At 39.2% G+C, this 22,681-nt stretch overlaps 4 protein-coding genes across 4 annotated transcripts in view; 3 read left to right on the top strand and 1 right to left on the bottom strand.

The window, feature by feature from the left end:
• The first annotated feature begins 766 nt into the window (after window positions 1-766).
• Window positions 767-7,997, top strand: LOC121514690 (E3 ubiquitin-protein ligase TRIM21-like). The gene is made up of 3 exons (XM_041794919.1): window positions 767-848; window positions 5,307-7,377; window positions 7,641-7,997. The coding sequence occupies exon 2, from the start codon at window positions 5,316-5,318 to the stop codon at window positions 6,936-6,938; it is 1,623 nt and encodes a 540-aa protein (XP_041650853.1). The 5' UTR covers window positions 767-848; window positions 5,307-5,315; the 3' UTR covers window positions 6,939-7,377; window positions 7,641-7,997.
• Window positions 7,998-8,751: 754 nt separating this feature from the next.
• The window catches only part of LOC121514688 (E3 ubiquitin-protein ligase TRIM21-like), a 33,269-nt gene continuing 19,339 nt past the window's right edge, over window positions 8,752-22,681 (bottom strand). The window contains exon 4 of the mRNA XM_041794918.1: window positions 8,752-8,877. The gene's annotated coding sequence lies outside the window, so the exon portion shown is untranslated. The remainder of the gene's footprint in view (window positions 8,878-22,681) is intronic.
• On the top strand, window positions 9,370-12,334 carry LOC121514691 (nuclear factor 7, brain-like). Its single transcript, XM_041794920.1, has 2 exons — window positions 9,370-9,438; window positions 10,323-12,334. The coding sequence occupies exon 2, from the start codon at window positions 10,500-10,502 to the stop codon at window positions 11,973-11,975; it is 1,476 nt and encodes a 491-aa protein (XP_041650854.1). The 5' UTR covers window positions 9,370-9,438; window positions 10,323-10,499; the 3' UTR covers window positions 11,976-12,334.
• On the top strand, window positions 13,480-21,937 carry LOC121515669. Its single transcript, XM_041796559.1, has 4 exons — window positions 13,480-13,527; window positions 19,497-19,661; window positions 19,829-19,924; window positions 21,617-21,937. The coding sequence occupies exons 1-4, from the start codon at window positions 13,480-13,482 to the stop codon at window positions 21,935-21,937; spliced, it is 630 nt and encodes a 209-aa protein (XP_041652493.1).

Below are 22,681 nucleotides of genomic sequence, written 5' to 3'. Positions count from 1 at the left end.
CTAACGACGAGTTTAGCGAGGAAGAGGAGGAAATGACTCCAAGGTAGGAGGACTACTACCACCAACACCTGGGAGACCCATCCATGAGAGGTGAAGGTGGAGGATACCTGTCCACCAACCATCCCCGTCAGCTGAACGGAGTTTCCTTCATCTGAGGATCATTAAGAGCTGCTAGTGTTTGTGTGGTTGGCAGTTCTGTCATCATGAGGGAGAGGAGGATGAAGGTTTCTGATGGACCGGGACTAGTTCAGATTATACTTCAGTGGAGGATCATGGACACACATGGACTACAGGAAACACAGCAGACTGAGCAGAGACAACGACCTGTGAGTGAAACATGATCCCCCTTTATTTGAACCTTTATTTCATATCTTGTTTTCTATCTTCTCACTGTCTGCCTGTCAGCACACTGCGCTGTCCGTGGTGCTGAAATATTTGAGCTGGAACCTTTTTCCTCCTGTTATCCTTCTGTTGTTGTTCATCAGAACAGAGTTTGTGGCCAAGTAGATTTATCATATGTTTATTAGATATCAGCCCTACTCACTCAGGATTACTAATAATCTGATCATTTCACATGTAGTTATTTAACTGGTGAAAATACTAAAAGATGGATTTAGTTGCTCGTGTTTATTTGGAATGCATTGAATATTTTTTTATGCTTTTATTTTGATAGTATTAGTCATTTTGGCACTTGGTGTTATGTGTGTAAGAAGGGCGTTCCTCAGAGAAGGTGGATGTTTTTTTCAGAAAGTCAAAGTGAAAGTTAGTCAGAGTGTTGGCAGAGCTGCAGGAGAGGAGACGTCTCTCTGTTTCTCTCTGAAGACTAATTCAACTGAAGACAAACACTGGTGAGTACACTGACTAACAAACACAACAACACTAACTATTCAGACTAAATGTTGTTTGAAGTCCAGCACTAAACACAAGTCAAAGCTGAAGAAGAGAGGCTGAAGTCAGACTAGTTCTTATCAGACTGAATACACAGCTAGGATCATCTTTAGCTACTTTACACTCTTTTACAGCTCTTTCCTCCAACTTAGAAACTAGTTTGAACGTGACAGATCTCACTGATTGACTTTGTTTAGTAGAAAGCAGAGGCTTTATTTAGTCACCATGAAGAGAACAAACCAGATAGACCAGTTTTACTACAAGCTGACCATCCCAGTATAAATAGTTTCTCAGTGAGAGTTCAGGAGGGAGTGGAGAGTAGGGGAGACCGGGGTTGGCTGTTCCACTTTTTCACTCTGCTGTGTTTTACTCATGATCAATACATCTGACAGTGATTGATTCTCAATCAGACTTTAGTTTAAGGTCTGTCAGTGAAATGAGTCCATTTTATTCTTGTAGATTATTTAATGAGTGACCAGACGTCCCTGATTTCAGGGGGCAGTCCCCGTTCTAACAGACCCGTCCCCAGAAATGTCCCCATTTTACTGTGGATTTAAAAAAAAAAAACTCCCACAAAGTTAAGTGGAGGCTGCAGCTCTAACATATTTCAAACTGATCCTCTGCCAAGGAATTCATAAAATTTTTGTGGTTTTGTCTGCAGCCTGGAGGCATTTTGATGAGTCATTAAGTGCTAACATTAAACTCAGATATTTCCTGTAAGTAAGTAGTCTCATATTCCTTCAAAATAAAAGTCACGGTGCTCATTGTGAGAAAAAAAAATGCTGAAATCAAAGAAATAAAGTGAAATATAAAAGAACTTCTGGATCTAGAACACGATCCTGATCACTTCCAGAATGTATTTCCTTTTGATTATTGAAAGCCTCTGTAGCTTTTTCTGCACATTTTTTTTAATTTTAAATCCTGGACATTTTAAACTAAGATAGACATTTTAGTCTATTTAAAGAACAATGCATCTAGTTTTTTGAGTGTTTGTTCACTAATAACTGAATTCCTTCAAGTGCAGCAGTGCATTTGTCCTCTCTTGTAGAAGTCAACATCACGAAATTAGTAATGCTGCTGTTAGCTTTAACAGTTAAGTAAACCCCTGTGAACTTATATATGTTTTGAGTTAGAGTTAAACAAAACTAGAAATAATAAGTTAGCAACTACACAGTGAACTATCTACATATTTCATGTTACAAAGTTGTAACTCCAAGGTTTACATGTTAAAATATTTTCTGTAGCATCTAACAAGAGTTACTAGGGTATGTTGAATCTGCCACTGGAGTTCCCATCATGTTTACTTAGAGTTTAGCCCTTCTGATCTCTGATTTGTCAACTGCATGACATGTGACAAGCAACCAGGAAGTAGAGAGTTGTTGTGGAGCAGAGAGAAAGTGGCTGCCATTGAAAACAGATGCTGAGAAAGTTATCTGACTCCATCCTGCTGTTCTTCATACTTAAAGTGATCCTTTCACCATACACTGAACCCTCACGTTACACTGCGATTGTGAAAATCAGGGACAACGCTGACAGCGGTGTTTTTCATAAACTGTGATTTGTTTGATTTGTGTGATTGTTAACTTTCTCGTCTAGAACAGGGACCATAAATTCACTTTCATTGTTAAACAACAGTATAGTTCTATTCTCCATGACTTTAGAGAAGGAAACTTTAACCATAGAAATCCACAGTTCAACTTTAATTTAAACTTTTACACAATAAAAGATACTTTTTAAAAATAACTGCAGCAAAGATGAAGCCTCTAATGAAATAGTCTTTGTTGTTTAACACCATGATCAGTGGCTGCCTCTGTGTGTTCCAGGGCTCTTACTGAGGGGATCACGTCAGCAGTCGAGGAATCTGATGAGCTGACTTCTCTCCTCAGCTGTTCAAATAGAGAGAGAAGTTTTCAAACTGTCTGCTGTGCAGTTAAAGTTGTAGGGAGATCATAGTCAGAGGTAAACAGTGCCATGAAATTTTTTTGCTCCTTTTCTGATTCCTGAGTTTTTTTGCATTTTTCTCACACTTAAATGTTTCAGATCATCAAACCAATTTTTATATTTCACAAAGACAGCCCAAGTCAATTCAAAATGCAGTGTTTGAATGATTATTTCTTTTTTTTTTAGGTGGGAAAAAATCCACACCTATCTGAGCCCACAAGTACCAGAACCTGCAGTTTAAGCAGTTTCTGGTGTATTTCAGATAGCGGTATACAGGACCCACTACACTGTTACTTAGCCAAGGCTACAGAGGTAAACACAAGGCTTACTTTATCCTACATCAGATTAGCATACAAGCTAATTTCATTTTAACCCCGTAAAGCCTGCAAACACAAATTATTGCCAGAAAATTCAAATTTTTTGGACATTAAACGTTGATTTCACTTTCTACTGAAATCCAAAAAAATCCAAATTTTCATAAAATTTAACACATTTTTTTTGTATCTCATTTGATTAGATGTTTTTGGTAACTGATAATCCACTTGAGGACATTTTTTATCATTTTTCAGATTGTATTCAGAAGGTTTTTTTTAGTAATTTATTGATCATACTGATTAGATAGAGGTAATCGCACCCAGACACCAATTAATTGATTAATTATTCAGGTAAAAAAGAAAAAAAAAATCGTTCATTCATTCATTAAAAAAAAAAATCATCTTGTTGGGGACTAATTCTATCCATCCAGGTTCCTCACTTCACCTGCTTGGTGCTCTAAATGATCCTAAAATGAACATAACAAGCCTTTCGAAGCATTAATAGTTTTTTAGGCTCATCATGTCGTACTTTAAAAAATAACTAATTAGGAGACGATCAGCACGCACCTGCCTTTGATCTCTGTGGTCCTGGTGTGGTAACTCTTTAAACTCATACGGCCTACAAAATAACCTCAGATCAACATTGTTCATTTGTTTACGACGGTAACCAATAACAGGATCACCTGATCCAGCCCACGCCGTGTCATTTACGAGCATAAAGCAGACAGCATGCAGAGTTTTTTAACGGAGGTGAGAGGGAAAAAGTTCGCTCGTCGGGACTTAATGACCAGTTGACGTCGCCTTTTATCACCTCTCCTTTCTGTGTGTCTGTAAGAGAAGCTAACGCTAATATGAACACTTGAGGGAGATTATAAAAGGAGATGATACTCCGCAGCCTATTTACCGACAGGTGAATTAAACTGACCGCTGGAGTTGATGCAGTGAGGGAGGGCAGAGCAGAGAGACTCAGCAGCGCCACTTCAGTACAAACAGCCTGCATCTTTGTGATGAGTTGATGTGTTGTTTCTGAGCGTTAGTGCTGTAAATATCAGAAAATATCCCACTTTGCGTTGCTTTGTGTGCTTCTCTACGTGTAATTCCTAGAGCTGCATTGCTCCCGTCCACAGCAGCACGTCTCTCTCAGTCAGTTGCACACTGCTTCTGCCCCCTGACCGGGGGGGGGGGCATTAATTGACCAGAGTGATCTTAGTCAAACAAAAGCTTTTTGTTCAATTAATCGACCAATTGAATTAAAGCTGTCAGCCCTAAAAGTGTGTATCAAATATGTGACAACAGGCTTTAAAGGGATACTTCAACATTTTGGCAAATTCGCCCATTGCCATAATTCCTATAGTCTTAGTAATAGGTTCATTTCCTTTAGTTGTCGGTGCAAGCTATTTTTAGATCCGGGGGGACCGATACACCAGCTGCACAGCTAACGCTATGTAAGCAGAAGGTATTATTTGCTTTCCCTCATCAAACTCATCAAATACACAATCCAACAACTCCAAAACGCTCTCGTGGACAAGGTGTGACCTGTACATTTTCCACTCTATGAAGCATCCCTTTAAGGGGTTAACAGCAAAGCTAACAAAGGCAAAACAGGAACTGGACTTCCTCTATGTAAACTGTTGAAATAATGTGTTGCTGGAGTCCTGTGTCTGTGTGTCTTTAGTGTATTCAATACAACTCTGCAGCAATACAGATGCCTGAAGCTTCAAGGCATGCAAGTCAATGATGTCCCAAAAATTATGGGGTGGCCAATCATATTTTGGGGTGACACCAGCCACCCTGGCCCTTTAAACATGCATCTGCATGTGGCTGGGACAGTTCTTACTGGATGCTCTGGTAGGCCAATGATGACTAGTATGTCCCAGAGAAGAATAAGGGTGAAGCATTCTTCAGCCCTCCATGTATCACACACGGCCTCCTCTCTCGTCTTTCCCTCTGTCGTTGCTCTGCCCTCTCTCTGGACGTCTCCCCTTCCACCTGCAAATGAAAACTGCTGCTGGAATTCAATCAGTTCTATAATGTTCAGTTAGAAAACGTCTACAGAATCCAAAATGCAGTCCTGATATTCTAAATGAGCAAGTGTGAATGATGTATAAAGTTCCAAAATTAGATTATTTCTAATTTGTTAAGTTTTCACTCTTTTGTCCTCAGGTTGTAGAGATGTCTGCTGCCAGCTGTCTGCTGACTGAAGATCAGTTCCTGTGCTCCATCTGTCTGGATGTCTTCACTGATCCTGTCGCCTTATCATGCGGACACAACTTCTGTCAAAACTGCATCACTGAACACTGGGATAGTAATGTCTCCTGTCAGTGTCCCAACTGTAAGAAGGTCTTCAACACCAGACCAGAACTACATGTTAATACCTTCATCAAGGAGATGTCTGCTCAGTTCAGACAGTCAGCTCAGCAGAAATCCAGCAGCAGCAGCTCAGAGAGACAAGTTTCCAAACCAGGAGAAGTTCCCTGTGACATCTGCACTGGAACCAAAGTGAAGGCCCTGAAGTCCTGCCTGGTGTGTCTGGTCTCTTACTGTGAGACTCACCTGGAGCCTCATCGGACCATGTCACGTCTGCAGAAACATCAGCTGATGGACCCTGTGGAGAACCTGGAAGACAGGATGTGTGAGAAGCACGACAAACTGCTGGAGCTGTTCTGTAAGAATGACCAGAGGTGTATCTGTGTGCTGTGCTCAGTTACAGACCACAAGACTCATGATGTTGTTCCTCTGGAAGAAGGATATGAAGGAAAGAAGAATGAAATTCAGCAGATGATCCAGAAGAGACGAGTGAAGATTGAAGAGCTCAAACACTCAGTGGAGCTCAGTGATGAGAACGCAGACAGAGAGATGGCAGAAGGTGTTGGAGTCTTCAGCGCTCTGAAAGAATCTGTAGAGAGACGCCAGGCTGAGCTCATCAACAGCATCAAAGAGAAGCAGAGAGAGACGGAGAAACAGGCTGAAGGCTTCATCAGAGAGCTGGAACAGGAAATCTCTGAGCTGGAGAAGAGACGTGCTGAGGTGGAGCAGCTCTCACGCTGTGAAGACCACCTCCAACTCCTCCAGAACTTCACGTCTCTGAACGCTGCTCCACCCACCAAGGACTGGACTGAAGTCAGAGTCCATCCACCTTCATATGAGGGGACTGTGGTGAGAGCTGTGAAGCAGCTGGAGGAGACCATCAGTGAACAGATGAAGAAGCTGATCTGTGAGGTGGAGCTGAAGAGAGTCCAGCAGTATGAGGTGGATGTGACTCTAGATCCTGATACAGCACATCCCTGGCTGATCCTGTCTGATGATGGGAAAGAAGTCAAACTTGGTATCTTAACAAAGAAACTCCCAGACGCTCCAGGGAGATTTGACGTGTGTTTAAATGTGTTGTCAAAGCAGAGTTTCTCTTCAGGCAGATTTTACTATGAGGTTCAGGTTAAGGGGAAGACTGACTGGGTTTTAGGAGTGGCCAGAGAGTCGATCAACAGGAAGGGAAAAATCTTGCGGTCTCCTCAGAGAGGTTTCTGGACAATATGGTTGAGGAATGAAAATGAGTACGAAGGTCTTGATCACCTTTCAGTCCGTCTCCCTCTACAGTCTGGTCCTGAGAAGGTGGGGGTGTTTGTGGATTATGAGGAGGATCTGGTCTCCTTTTATGACGTTGATGCTGCAGCTCTGATCTACTCCTTTACTGGCTGCTCCTTCACTGAGAAAATCTACCCATACTTTGGTCCTGGTATCAACAAGAGTGGTAAAAACTCTGCTCCTCTGATCATCTCTCCTGTCAGTCATGATTAGAACGATTACTCTTTTCTACACTAAGATTTAGCATTATTTTATGTAATAATGTACATTTTTGATCACTGAAAACCATACATTGTTGGGTATTTGGATTCAAACCAGTTTTCTTTCAATTCTTCTTTTAATGCCACATTATTTCTCTCAACTCAGTTGAACCAGTTTTCCTGCATTCATCAATATAATCCATTCTGATAACTGTTTTAGTGCCTTTCTGTCTCTTAAATCCTCCAAAAACCATGTACTCAGAAACAAACAGCATGATCATGTAAGGCAGTAACTAAAACACACCGCTAGGTGGTGGTGTAGCACTGCATGTCGTTCTGCCGAGCCAAGCAATTCGAGTTGTTTGTCCCTTTTCGGACACCGTAGTTTACCGTTGTTCTCCGGGATGGCTGCCGTGTTTCGCGAAGGTTTCTCTTTGTTGCTGACGTGTAAGGTAAGCGGTGCTCGTGGCAGCCCACATCTTGTAAAAATATATAAGTTAAACTGCAGTTAAACAATTATTCTCCTTAAACGACGTTTCCATAAAGTGTTAAGCACTGTTTAGTGTAATTTTAAGGACTGTGTTTTAAATATTACAGCATGTGTGACATGTCATTTTTGTTCATATCAGCCGGTTTACTAGTAAAGAGAAACTGTTTACTGTGAATGTTAACAGGCAAACCAACAAAAGTTTTCTCTTTGTTTCTGATGTTTAAGGTTACACTGAACTGAAGTTGGCAACAATTTAATTTTAAGTCTCCATCACAACTACGACCCCTGCTGTCTGGCTCATCTTCTCTTTGCAAGACACCCTGCACCCAAAAACACCTAGAAACACAACGCAGAGCTACACAGGGTTTGTGGAGAGGCGCCCCATGTAGAGCAGACATGCAGAGCTTATGGGTTACTAACACATATCTGAAATGTCTGTCTGCTGAATGTCAAACATTTTGATTCTTTGATGGATGTAAATATGTCAAGTGTTTCATACTGGCACCAATAACTGAAGATCAGTCTGTAAATGAGACAACCTGACTGCTATGTTTGACATTTGAAATAAAGGAGATAATCAACTTTTTGCTGTCTAATGACCATGATTTGAAATCTTGACTTTCATCTTTTTACAAATATCATTTGTCTTTCACATTGGACATCTTACAAAAACAGATCATTCCTGCTGCTGTCCAATAACATGGTTTTAAAGATATTGTTTTCCAGTTTTCTTTTCCAAAACATCCAAAAATTCACAGATTTAGATCAGGGACATCCAGGACCCAGAGCTGAGCTGTGGGGGTTGGTCTCGACATCTTGTGGGCGATCTGTGAGGAAGTCTCTTATCCAGGAGCAGATGGAGAGGGGAAGTTGAGGTGCTGAAGTTTGTCCTCTCTTTGGGATGACTGTGTTGAATGCTGAGCTGTAGTGGATGAAGAGCGTTCGTACACAGGTCCTGGGGTTCTCTAGGTGGCTGAGTGCAGTGTGGAGGGCTGTATTGATGCGTCCTCAGTGGATCTGGGAGGGAGGACGTTGTTGATGTGCTGTGTTTAAGTTTCTCAAAGCATTTCATAACAGCTGATGTGAGGGTTATGGGTCTGTAGTCATTCAGACTGCTGGCCACTGGCTTTGTAGGGACCAGGATGATGATTTTAAACAGGAAGGGATGCTAGCTTGTGTCATGGATGTTGAAGATCCTGGAGAGTTGGTCAGCACAAGCTTTCAGGACCTTGCCCAGTCCACCATCAGGTCCTGCTGCTTTCCTTGGATTCAGCATCTTCAGCACACTTCTCCCCTGATGTTCTTGTAGAGTGAGCGTGTGGGATGAGGTGGATGGTGGGGGCAGTGTGACTGTGTGTGGCGTTGCTTTCTCAAAACGGGCGAGGAAATGTTGAAGCTTCTCTGCCAGTGAGGCGTCTGCCTGAGCAGTCACAGGAGGTTTGGCCTTATAGACGGTGATCTGCTGCTGAAACACGTCACAGGAATCAGATTAGGGATGTGTGTAAAAATGATCAGTTTGAACATTAAATATCTCGTCTCCGTGCTGAATTTAGGTTGAAAAGGATTTCCATATCACTGTAATCTGTTTTTATTCACATTTTATACAGTGTCCCAACTTTTCTGTACTTTGGATTTGGGGAACGCATCTTAAATTTGGATCTTTGCTGATAGAAACAACAGCATTTTTAACATTTAAAGAACCATCAACAACATTATATTCCTGATAATTTCACATGTAGTTATTCAATTGATAAAAATACTAAAGGATGAATTTAGCTGCTAGTGTTATGTAGAATGAATTAAGCATTTATTTGGTTTTTTTTTTTATAGAATTGGTCATTTTGGCACTTGGTGTTATGTGTATAACTGGGACAGTAAGATAAGAAGGGCGGTCCTCAGAGAAGGTGGATGTTTTTGATCAGGAAGTCAAAGTGAAAGTTAGTCAGAGTGTTGGCAGAGCTGCAGGAGAGGAGACGTCTCTCTGTTTCTCTCTGAAGACTAATTCAACTGAAGACAAACACTGGTGAGTACACTGACTAACACACAATAACACTCTATTTTAATAAATCAGACAGAGAAATATTGTTCCTGTCAAAGAAGTTCCTTTTTTACTTTCAACATGAACGCAGGCGTTCATCCTGACAGGAAGTAAAGTATCCTAAACTCCAAAAGAAAATACTACAAAGTAAAAGCATGACAAAGAAATGTTTGTGGAGAAAATCTTTGATCCTAATATTTAACTTTAACTGTACAGACACCAACACAGAGAAAGCAACTAAACATGAGTGTAAATGCTGTCACATGAATGAGGGATCATTGGACATCAGTGAGTCATTTTGTACATGCACTCCTACATATTTCTTTATCTATAACAGTGTTAAATCAGTGTATTTGACAGGATAAGATCTTTGAATCCATCTCTGTGCTCTAAGGCCATATTTCCCAGCCTGGATGGGTGGGGGTCTTTCTGCTCTGAGGTTGCTCAAATTTTGGAAAAGTCTTTTGGTGTTTGTGGCTGTTTGGCTTTAAATGATGAAAACATTTCAAATTGATTCATATTTTTGACAACAATACGTCACTCTTTTCTAATGGGTCGTGGGGGGCCACAGCTCTTCTCAAATATGTGAAGGGGGGCTTAATGGAAACAAGGGTAGGAACCACTTCTCTAAGTCCTGGTTTCAGACTCCACTGGTGTATCAGTGCAGCACTCATTGAAATAACCAACCTAACAATAAACATCTAACACATCTCTGACTTCATTTAATTCAACAATCAATACACAGGGAAGGATTGATTCAAATTTTCAATAAGGAGTGAAGACTTGTATTTGAACAAAAGAACATTTCTACTTCTCAAACAAGCAGTTTAACATAAGATTGATCATTAATTTTTATCAATATTCCTCAGGTTGTAGAGGTGTCTGCTGCCAGCTGTCTGCTGACTGAAGATCAGTTCCTGTGCTCCATCTGTCTGGATGTCTTCACTGATCCTGTCACCTTACCATGTGGACACAACTTCTGTCAAAACTGCATCACTGAACACTGGGATAGTAATGTCTCCTGTCAGTGTCCCAACTGTAAAGAGATGTTCTCCACCAGACCACAGCTGAAGATCAACACCTTCATCAAGGAGATGTCTGCTCAGTTCAGACAGTCAGCTCAGCAGAAATCCAGCAGCAGCAGCTCAGAGAGACAAGTTTCCAAACCAGGAGAAGTTCCCTGTGACGACTGCACTGGAACCAAAGTGAAGGCCCTGAAGTCCTGCCTGGTGTGTCTGACTTCTTACTGTGAGACTCACCTGGAGCCTCATCTGACCAAGTCAGGTCTGCAGAAACATCCCCTGATAGACCCTGTGGAGAACCTGGAAGACAGGATGTGTGAGAAGCACGACAAACTGCTGGAGCTGTTCTGTAAGAACGACCAGAGGTGTGTCTGTGTGATGTGCTCAGTTACAGACCACAAGACTCATGATGTTGTTCCCCTGAGAGAAGGATATGAGGGAAAGAAGGCCGAGCTGGGGAAGACAGAGGCTGAAATTCAGCAGATGATCCAGAAGAGACGAGTGAAGATTGAAGAGCTCAAACACTCAGTGGAGCTCAGTGATGAGAACGCAGACAGAGAGATAGCAGAAGGTGTTGGAGTCTTCAGCGCTCTGAAAGAATCTGTAGAGAGACGCCAGGCTGAGCTCATCAACAGCATCAAAGAGAAGCAGAGAGAGACGGAGAAACAGGCTGAAGGCTTCATCAGAGAGCTGGAACAGGAAATCTCTGAGCTGGAGAAGAGACGTGCTGAGGTGGAGCAGCTCTCCCGCTCTGAAGACCACCTCCAACTCCTCCAGAACTTCACATCTCTGAATGCTGCTCCACCCACCAAGGACTGGACTGAAGTCAGAGTCCATCCACCTTCATCTGAGGGGACTGTGGTGAGAGCTGTGAAGCAGCTGGAGGAAACCATCAGTGAACAGATGAAGAAGCTGATTGAGGCCGAGCTGAAGAGAGTCCAGCAGTATGAGGTGGATGTGACTCTAGATCCTGATACAGCAAATCCCTGGCTGATCCTGTCTGATGATGGGAAACAAGTTTATGATAGTAAAGTAAAGAAGAATCTCCCAGACAATCCAGAGAGATTTGATCATTGTGTGATTGTCTTATCAAAGCAGAGTTTCTCTTCAGGCAGATTTTACTACGAGGTTCAGGTTGAAGGGAAGACTGACTGGGATTTAGGAGTGGCCAGAGAGTCGATCAACAGGAAGGGACAAACCGTTCTGTCTCCTCAGAATGGTTTCTGGACCATAGTTTTGAGGAATGAAAATGAGTACAAAGCTTGTGCTGACCCATCAGTCCATCTCTCTCTTCAGTCTGGTCCTGAGAAGGTGGGGGTGTTTGTGGATTATGAGGAGGGTCTGGTCTCCTTTTATGATGTTGATGCTGCAGCTCTGATCTACTCCTTTACTGGCTGCTCCTTCACTGAGAAAATCTACCCATACTTTAGTCCCTGCAACAACAAGAGTGGTAAAAACTCTGCTCCTCTGATCATCTCTCCTGTCAGTCACACTGAGTAGATAAACATTTTGGTATTTGGCTTCAGATCAGTTTGAGTTTTCTCTTAATTTATTTTTTATGTCACATTATTTCTCTCAACCAAGTCTACCCAGTTTTCCTGCATTCATCAATATAATCCATTCTGATAACTGTTTTAGTGCCTTTCTGTCTGTTAAATCCTCCAAAAACCATGTACTCAGAAACAAACAGCATGAACACATATCTGAAATGTCTGTCTGCTGAATGTCAAACATTTTGATTCTTTGATGGATGTAAATATGTCAAGTGTTTCATACTGGCACCAATAACTGAAGATCAGTCTGTAAATGAGACAACCTGACTGCTATGTTTGACATTTGAAATAAAGGAGATAATCAACTTTTTGCTGTCTAATGACCATGATTTGAAATCTTGACTTTCATCTTTTTACAAATATCATTTGTCTTTAACATTGGACGTCTTTTTCTTGACGGTACAAAAACAGATCATTCATGCCGCTGTCCAATAACATGGTTTTAAAGATATTGTTGTCGAGTTTTCTTTTACAAAACATCCAAAAATTCACAGATTTAGATCAGGGAAATCAGAAGTTTCCTTGATGGTAGTCTATTATCACTAGCCCCAAGTCTGAACATTTCCAAACTGAGTTCCAGTGTGCTACAGGAGATTCATACACAGATGTTAAATCTGAAAGCTAAAATCCCTGAGAATAAGACTTTCAACTGAAACAACCTACAGTCATAAATCAGGCCAACTAAAGGCAGATTTGGTCAACAACAGAATATTTATTGTAAATTTGTAACATATGAAAAGACTGCATAGTTTAACATCTTCAATAAAACAAACATACAATCCTGAGTAAATACCTCACTGAGTTAGCCTCTGCATTTTGCTGTTACTGCCCAAAGACAAAGAAGTTTCTTGAATACTTCAAGAATTAAACATTTATCTTTATAGCAGAGATAATGCTGGTAAGTATGAAAAAGCTTCTTTGCTTAATGTAATTTTAAAATAACCGTATTATGTAATTTTTAACTCCAGAAATTGTATTCATTGTCCAAAATATTTGTATGAAGTTTCAGATGTAGTGCATAGTGCTAGGTCACTGCCCCCGCCACGCTGTCCGCCATGTCCGTTTAACTTCATGTGTATTTAGCTTAGCTATGAACAATGCCAAGTTTAGCCTCTATCTGTCTCTCTCAGTCAATGGAATTTGTGTTCAGCGTGTTTTTAATGTTCATACTATGCGTCCTCATCTGGTAAGCATGTTTTTGATATATAGACAGGGCTGTACAGTGCGACATATATGTCGCAAATGCTAGGAGAAAATTGGTCTGTGCTAAGAGGTTTTCACTTCTCATCGCACAGGTGCTATGACAAAGTGCCAGACGGGCAGATAAGACTTTAGGTTTGACTTGTTGCCCCAAAAACTTTGATTTGAGATTTGAATTTCATGCCCAGTCCATTTATTTCTTATTTCCGGTACATTTTAGACTCAAGCGGAATGGTTTTTTTTCCCTCGTCATGCGCGATGCTGTGCGTCTGGAGTGCGAGCGGCCACGCTCCGCGAGGGTGAGAGAGAGGGGCCCTGCTGCTGCCGCTGCTCTTACAGAAGGGCAGGTTAGGGCATAGCACAGCTGTCATTATGTTGAAGAGGAGCGCTGCTGTAATCCCAAGTTTTATTTTGATGCACGCAGGCTTGACGATGTTACGAACGTGCACTAGCTTACTTCTCCGTTAGCCTCGTCCTCCCCAATTGAGCACAGACGATCGCAGTGAGTTGGCTGTCAGTGAGAGGACAGAGCTCCCAGTCTGCACTAACTTCTGATGAAAGGTTCATGTTTAAAACGATGCATTTTTCCTCCACTAATATCGTAGATTGCTGCTGTTTGGTTAAGACAATGCGTGTCTGAATGTAGCATACAGGTTTGATAAGATAGAGCAGTATGAGGGAGAGACTGGAGCAGATAAGACAAGATAAGAGTAGATAATACACCCAACATTGCATAAACTTTGTATATATTGTGGGTAAAGACTCGAATTAGAAATAGTTGGGTTTTTTTTCACCGTTGAACTCCAATAATACTGATGTTATGATTACACTGTTAAAGAGAAAAGGTCGTCTGTTCATTGACATTAGCTCTATAAACATCAGACCCCAGTGTGATAGAACAATATGGACCAAACTCTAACAGTGTTTAATTTCTACTAATGTTAGGAATATGTTTCTATTACTCTGAGTATCAGTAAATATATAAGGGGTGCCCAAACAATGGCCTGCGGGCCAACTGTGGCCCTTGGTCCTTTTGAATTGGCCTGCAAGAAATCCATTAAAAAGGCCCAAAGAACATAAAACTTTACCATTGTAGCGACTCCATAATCCAGCCTTGAGAGGAAAGGTGTGGGTCCTGTATTTTGTCTGACGCGCTGCCGGCTTGTCAAGAGAAGCACACTGAGGCTCTGAATGCACTTTAGGTGTTTTTAATGAAACAGCGGTTCGCACGGTTACACACTGGACGGATTCGAGTGCACAGTAGCAAACAAAAGGCAAAGCGAAGCGGTCAACAAAAATTACGGCTACCCCGCTCCCCTCTCTCCACCTGACTGCAGGTAAACACGCCTCTAAGTCCTAACCGGCATTCACCACATACATCATGTGACCCAAGCTCCCGTGCGTTACCACAGCAACCCAAACACCTCGTGACACATACACACATACTACATTATGGCTCCTACAACCATATTTCTTAGTTTGACAAGAAATGCACAATATTGTGGTTTTATTTACAAATAAAGTTTATCTGATACCAATACCAATATGTAGTTTAGATCTAACACTTCAGCCCTTAAAATACAATTTAAGATTCACAAAGAAACATTCTTCAGTCTGTAGAACACGCTAAAGTTTAAGTAATAAGGATGAACACAGAAAAAGACTTCAGCTGTCTGTCTGTCCTGGTAATAGTAGAACAAAACGAAAACAAAAGGATTCCAGCAGCAAATAGCAGCATAATCTGAACTCATTTGCTCCTCTATCTGATCTATCTCAAAGTCTGATTTCTAAATCATACTGCTCTGATCATCTTCAAGCACTAAAACTTCTGTAAAGTTAGTCAGCTTTCAGCAGTTTGCTCTTGTTTTGTGTCTGAATGTGAAGTTGAACCATCAGCATCTCTCTTCTCTGTGATTGGCTGTTTGCTTTGGTAGACATTAATAAGAGCTGTAATTTAGGCTGTTTTGGTTTTGTATTTTAAATACATTCACTTACTAAGCATATATTTTGGTTACATGTTTTAGAGATGTAACAAACATTTTATGTGTTGTGCTACATGTAAATGACTCTTATGAAGGTCTGTTGTTGTATTTATCACTTCCTGTAATTTTTGTTTATATTGTCACGGACTTTACAATTTCATGCTTTTATTTTGAAGTACTTCCTGTTTAGTAGTCCGTACGTAATAGACGGAAAACTGACAGATGCAGAGAAACGAAGCATGGAAGACGTTTTCTCATGTTTTCTCATTTAAGCACCTGGCTGGAGTTGAGAACAAGGTGTTTTGCTTTATAACGTTTTGTGTGTTTTTTATGAATGTGTTTACTTAAGTTTTGTTTAAGTGATGTACTTTTGAATTGAACTGCTCTCGGAAAGTTTCGGTGTAGCTAGTTTGTCATGATTGGCCATCACGTACATGCTAAGGGTTGCACTCGTTAGCATTTTGTTGTTATATGGATGTGAGTAATAATACGGCTAAAGGTTTTTGTATATTTTTTGTTTATATTTTTGTCTTTTATTGAAGAGCTGTGTTTTTTTATCTGTCTCTCAGCTCTTACGGTGTGTCTGAAGGCTCATATGGAAAGGAGTTATGTTCAAATACTGTGCTAAGGCTTCAGAAAACATCAGTACGCTTCATCATTGTCTGGCCGGGGTTTAGCTACACTACAGGTTTTTTGTTCGGTGCTACAAGATTTCCGACCTCTGTAGCACCAGCGCTATGGGCAAAAAAAGTTAACGTACAGCCCTGATAGATTTATATATATGTATACGGCCGCTGTGACGGTGCCCTAAGTGAGTGTGTTTTCTTCTCTGTTGCTGTTCAAGTGATTTCTGTGCTCACAGCACGCTGAGGCGTCGTATCAATTTTCTAACTTTGCGTGCGCGACTGTGCCTTTTGGTCCAGAGTCGAGCCGGTCGGCAGTTCAGGCATTAACGCAGTGAGTCCACGGGTTTTTACTCGGTGGGCGGGGTTTGACTGTGCGTGTCCGTGCCTCGGTTACTTTTTGCACACACAGTTATGATTTTCTTTTACTCATACAGTGCCAGGAAGTTGTTGGAAAACACAAATTTGGAGACAGTTTCAGATCTTGTCGGTAAAGTTGGCAGTGAATGTTGGACATGTGAGCGCCTCATATGCTTTGGATTTTTGATTGTTTTGCTGTTACAACGCCGGAAAGCCTTTTATAATCGCAGATAGTTTGTTTTAGGTCATTTATAACATCATATTGGCGGGTTATGGTGTTGTGAAAGAAAATGTGCCATTTTTAGGATATTTAGGATGGATAAAGTGAATCATATCTGCCAGTTTTGATTTAATCTTGTCAAATTTGTTTTTATTTAAGGCTGAAGTGGATACAAAGAAGTGCACATCAAGAGTCAAGGTAACCTAAATGTGAAACATTTGATATTTAAAGATAAATATGGATGGGAGCTTCTTATTCTGTCTTTTACTACTGTCTCAGATATATGGACTGGACATCTACAGTTCTTATTAGTACCCACTTAGTCTTGAAAATTGTATTTTAGAAGTAATTTCATGGTAGATATTACACAGATTGACAATGATTGCCATTACACACAGCAACAATGTGAGGATTTTCCTAGATGTGTTGAAGGTGTTTTCAAACTCCTCTATAATGGACTCAACTGATGAGTGCATTTTTAAAATTCAATTAAATGGCATATTTATAAAATCCTACAGTAAATAGATACATCAGAAGTACACTTTTTGCCACGTTTTTTATTGAATTAAATGCATGTAACAATATTTATGGCTGTGATCTGTGTCTAAAGATCAGCATGGAGATGACAACACTGGTTGTATTTGTTTTGTTGTGAATGAGTTTTTGTCTGTTTATCCAAAATAGTCTACTGACCTGTGAAATTTTTTAACACTCAAATTTATGTATTTACATGCTCTGTAAAAATGAACTGAAAAGATGGTAATGCATGATTGACTTCTGGGATGTTACCTTAACTGTACTTGTGCATGTAGCCTGTTTCAAAAATATCATATTGTTAATAGTGAAATCAGAAATTGGCCTTTATCTTGTTGAGAAATATGTGTTAGTGAGAAAAACACCATAATAATCTGAGCACATGGAGAAATATTTTGTTTTTTCACTCAACAGATTCCTCTGATCCTTCAGAGATCATCTTTTATAAGTAAGTAATGTCAATGCTTGAATTTTGTTTGCGAACATGATGCAAGATTAGTATCTAAGCATATGAATTGCAGTGTTTTCCCATGTTATGCAGCTGTTATGATTGAGGTTTTCTCTCAAAACATAACTGATTTTTGTCTGTCTTTGCTTAAAACAATGTGTAATTACAAGAAAAGAATTTAAACAGATTTATATTTCTAACAGGATTGTCTTTACAAACAATTGTAAATGAACATGTTCACATTTTTTCAGATGACCAAAAATAATCTGATTCTATATAACATACACTCACACATTGTTGTTTGCCTACAGCATTTAGTGGCCACGGTACAGCTTGTGTAGTTTGATGCTGATTGTTGTATTTATTACTATAATTATTTATTCAGCCAGCCCTGCTGTGAAGACAAGAAAAAAACGGTCATAATAACAGTTACCTCAGTAACCCACTAACTGATGCCACTCTCTGGTAACAGTGATAAATACAGTGTCTGTCATTTATGTATCTTCAGGAGACCAAGTCTTTAATGATCAAGGCCTAATGGTTGAAGATCAGTCGAAGTATGCACCCTTTTATGATTCTTTCCTTATCCACGCACATGCATCTGATGAGTTGTTCTGATAGTATAGCTAATTAAAATTTATTTATTTATACATAAATAGTACAATATCTGTGAGATTAAGCAAACTGTCGCTGAAGCTGGGGCCATAATTAGGCAGTCCGTCACTTGTGACGCTAAGCTGGTGTAAATGTCTGATAAAGATATCTATGCTGTTTGGAAAAAAGAGCAACAATTGGAATAGCATCAATAAGGCAAAAAAGTTATGCCAAACATCCCTGTTTATCGATGTTTGTTTCCTTCAATTTACTCTCTCCATGTTATTTGTTTATTTGCATTTTTTTTTTTTGTATTTTTGAAATCATGATTTTGTCTGCATTTTTTGTTTTGTTTTTAAATCCATTCTTTTTGATTGCATAATAAAGACACAAACTTATCTTCAAAGTAACTTATCTTTCCAAAGGATCAAAATGTAAATGAGAATTTTCTTTGCCTGGTCTGAAAATGCTTTAAATTAAAATATTTGTTTTTTTTCCTAACAGTCACTGACATCTGACTGTCAGAAGACCTTTTTGGTAAGTCGCATCAGCTGTTGTATTTTTTTGTTAAAATGTCAAAGGTTAATGTGTAAAGATGTTAAAAAGGCTGTGAGGACTTTCTAAGTGATCTTGAAAAAGTCTCACTTCTAGAGACTTTTTTTGCACAGATCTCTTAATCAAGTTCACTCCTGATCAAAGATATTGATTTTTATTTTAACCATGGATTGTAACCCGTTAAATGCTAATTTCATAGATGATGTCACTGATTTGGTGAAAAAACAAACAAAATGACAGATTTCAATATAAAAAAAGATCGGAGGCTGGAGAGTTTTTAAAATGCTGTCATGCTTGGATATTTCAAAGAATAGTAGCTTAAGTGCATGATTATTTTGTGTGCAGTATAAGATTTCAGTCTTTACTCCTCTGATCCTGTTGTGGCTGTTAACAGCCACTAACGTTAGCCTTTGTAAAAAAAAAAAAAAAAAGAATTTGATAAATATTTCTTTTTTTTTTTGTTTTGTTTTGTTTTGCTCAGCTCTCCTGATCATGTGCAGTCCTGGTCAAATGTATTATTATTATTATTTTTTTTAATCATGGGTTTTAACCCTTAAAGTGCCAATTTCATAGATGATGTCACTAATTTGGTGGAGAAAAAAATACTCAAAATGACAGATTATCAATATAACAAAGGAAATCAAATGTATCAAACAATAATGTATCAAAGCCAATGTTTTTACTATTCTTTGACATATCCAAGAGTGTTATTGCACATAAGTAAACCTCCAGCCTCTGATCATTTTTCAATTGAAAATCTGTCATTTTGTGTGGTTTTTTTTTCTGTAACCATAACAGCATTACATTCAGGATGATTTTATTTATGCCAGCACTGTTGTTTAAAAAAGCCTAGAAAAATCATCTAAATTTCTAATTGCATATCTGGTGCTGGTCTTCACACTCCTGGTGGTCTTATGTTGATGTTTTGCTTTGTCTTTTTTTTTCCTTTAAGGTTTATGCTGAATTTCATCGAATCACAAACATAAACCTTCAGAACCAGTTCTATTCGGAGCTTGACCGGCACATACCACGACTTCTGGCAACATACAGACAGAAAGCCGGACGCACTGGCAAGACTTCTGAAACACTGCGCAACATCTTACAGCTGTATGATCAGGTAGGAAATTGGTCTAGTTGATCTGCAAAGGATAGCAAAGACTGAATTTCACAATATTGTTGTTATGCAAATTAGTCACCACAAGTTAAGTTCATATAAGTTTGTGAAAGTCAGTTCAGGATGTGCTCAGGATGTGCACTTAGTGTAAAATTTTTTTGTCCTTCCAGCAAATACAGGATGTTGACATCAAACGCACCACAGCTCTTTGGGCCCTTTCAGCGTACCTGTGTGAAGATGACCCAGATTTCTACAAAACTTGGAATGTAAGTAATCCATGTTAATAGACTCGCTGGAATCAATGAATCTATAATGAAATGTGAACAATCCACAGTTATATTATACTCCTAACATCATCATTGATCATCAACTTTTAATGGTTTTGCAAAGTATCATTTAATAAGACACACAAAAAGACATTTGTAAACCTTGCAGGTGGTTTGCTGAGGCTGAGTGGTAAATGTAAGGCAGTCAAAATAGGTTTTGCATTTAATGCCTTTCATAGTGTAGGTTCTTCACTATGAACTGTTTTTTGTGGCAAGCTAGCTACAGTGTACTGAAGAGGGTAAGGGCCATTCTGATTTTAAACTCAGAATTCTGCAGAAAAAAAAAACTTAGAATTCTGAGAAAAAACTTATCCTGACTTTTTTCCCATAGTTCTGACTTTTTTTCTTAGAATTCTAAGAAAAAAGTCAGGAATCTGACTTTAAACCCAGAATTCTGATTTGAAAGTCAAAATTCTGAGATTAAAATCAGAATCTCTTTAGTCAACATTCTGATTTTTTTCGGAGAATTTGGCTCATACTTCGTGAGAATAATCTCAGAATTCTGAGGAAAAATTCAGAACTCACTTTTTACAGTGGCCCTAATCCTCGACTGTATTATGGAAAAGAATAAGGGCCACTGTAAAAAAAAAAAAGTGAGTTCTGAGATTTTTCTCAGAATTCTGTCTTTAAACTCAGTATTTGGAGAAAAAAGTCAGAATTCTGAGAAGAAAATGGGAATTCTGAGAAAAAGTTAGAATCCTGTAAAAAGAATTCTGAGAAAAAAAAAATCAAAATTCTGAGAAAAGAATTCTGAGATAATCTCAGAATTCTCACTTTAAGAATTCTGACTTCAAACTCTGTATTTTGAGTAAAAAGTCAGAATTCTGAGAAAAAAAGTCTGATTTCTGAGAAATCTGACTTTTTCTTAGAATTCTGAGAAAAAGTCAGATTCACTTTACTTGGATTAGAAGTTGGACTGTTGACTGACACTGCTCTTCATTGTTCTCCTATTCAAATCACCATGTACCAATGTGTAAACTCATGATTATAACATATCTCTGATGATTTGGATGAGAAGCCACAGAAGCACATCTTTGATCAGCCCCACATTCAACTGATCTTTTAACTATTTAATTTTCCTGTAAGTTACAGCACAACAATGTAGGATTTGATTAGTATGCAAATGTACACCATAGAAAATAAAAAAATCATAAATTCTGACGTAGAAGTACAAAATTCCAGAAAAGTATTACAATTAATAGAAAATCAAGCTCAACAAGGCACTGTAGCACGTTCTCAGTTTACATTAGCTAAATGCAAGATTATGCAATTATCACAGTGGTCATGTGATTCCTGTGTGATCCATGTGACCTTGCTTTGTGTTGAAGAGTGAGGGCACATGCCATCAGATTAAATGAAATTGTGATGTTGACGGGTCAGTGGGAATCTATGAGTAAAGCTTTGGACTATAGATCTTTTCAGACTGGTAAAAAAGTTGAGGTATTCTGGAAGCAGTATTGAAGGTAGCCATTCACATACCTTGGGCACAACCTAGCTGTTGAGTTTCAAAGAAAATCCTTATCTGTATATTTTAGTCACTAGCTACTGTCCTATGATGTTTTTATCCACAATATAAATCCTATATCTAGTTCCTTTCAGCAAATATGTGAACCTTTTTAATGCATATTTTAGGCCGAGGAGGCAGACGAGCCAGACATCACAGACACTCCTGTTGCCCTCGTCATGATGGTCACTGAGAGCACCGCAGAAATGGTCCCCTTCACTGCTGACAGATTTGCCATTGTGGTGGAAGACAACATGACGATGATGAGTATCCCCAGATTCTCAGAGGCATTTGCACTGATATTTGGGTTGATGTATGTACTGCATTTGGCCTACCCCTGCAAACTCACTCATACTTTTACATTCATCCAAAAAGTGGTGATGGGCCTTGATGATGGTGAGCCACTTAAACCCCGCCTACTTGGTCTAAAAAATGACCTGTTCCACTAAGAGTTGGCATCATTGCAAGGTGCTTGTAGGATAAGAACTACAGCACTACAGTTTTCCAGTTTGTTTTAAAGAATTGCTGTTAAAAGCAAGAAAAATAGTTCACAGCAGGTGATTCTGTTTCATCAAACACATCTACCTTAGGTGCTCATATTTGCACTTATTTTTTATTTTTTTCATACAACACAGTTGTGTTGCTGCAGAAAAATGTTTGTTAAAATCATAAGGACTTCTTAAGTATCATTATGTGTGTTTTTATCACAGACTTAGTGTTCCAGTTTGTTTTAAAGAACTGCTGTTAAAAGCAGGAAAAAAGTTCACAGCAGGTGATTTTGTTTCATCAAAAACATCTACCTCAAGCGCTCAGATTTGCACTTTTTCTGTATTTTTTTTTTCATACAACACAGTTGTGTTAAAACTGAAGTGTTTAAAATCATAATGACATCTTAGGTATCATTATGCTTGTCTTATTCACAGAAGACTTATCAATTTTATTTACTTTTGTTTCCTTTTGTCATTGTATTTGAAGTTTGAGGAAACATTTTTGGTTGAAAATGTACATGTTTTAATATGTATGCGTTCAGAACTTAAGCTGTCAAATCAAGCACTGAAAAGCTCACTGGTGAGCTTTCTTATGGGGTTGTTGTACCAAGAGATGAACATTTGCACAGGTTCACTAATATAAAGACAAAGCCACAAAAACAGTTGATTATAGAGGTTCATGTGTTCAATTCAAAATGTCTTGCT

The sequence above is a fragment of the Cheilinus undulatus genome, linkage group 9 (assembly GCF_018320785.1).
Source record: "Cheilinus undulatus linkage group 9, ASM1832078v1, whole genome shotgun sequence".
Lineage (NCBI taxonomy): Eukaryota > Metazoa > Chordata > Actinopteri > Labriformes > Labridae > Cheilinus > Cheilinus undulatus.
This window is presented reverse-complemented; position numbering and strand designations above follow the sequence as displayed.

Coding starts and splice junctions, on each gene's coding strand:
- LOC121515669 (XM_041796559.1), top strand. CDS start 13,480: ATGCGCGATGCTGTGCGTCTGGAGTGCGAGCGGCCACGCTCCGCGAGG. Junction 19,662..19,828: donor TCTTACAGCTGTATGATCAG/GTAGGAAATTGG, acceptor TTGTCCTTCCAG/CAAATACAGGATGTTGACAT. Junction 19,925..21,616: donor ATTTCTACAAAACTTGGAAT/GTAAGTAATCCA, acceptor TGCATATTTTAG/GCCGAGGAGGCAGACGAGCC.
- LOC121514691 (XM_041794920.1), top strand. CDS start 10,500: ATGTTCTCCACCAGACCACAGCTGAAGATCAACACCTTCATCAAGGAG.
- LOC121514690 (XM_041794919.1), top strand. CDS start 5,316: ATGTCTGCTGCCAGCTGTCTGCTGACTGAAGATCAGTTCCTGTGCTCC.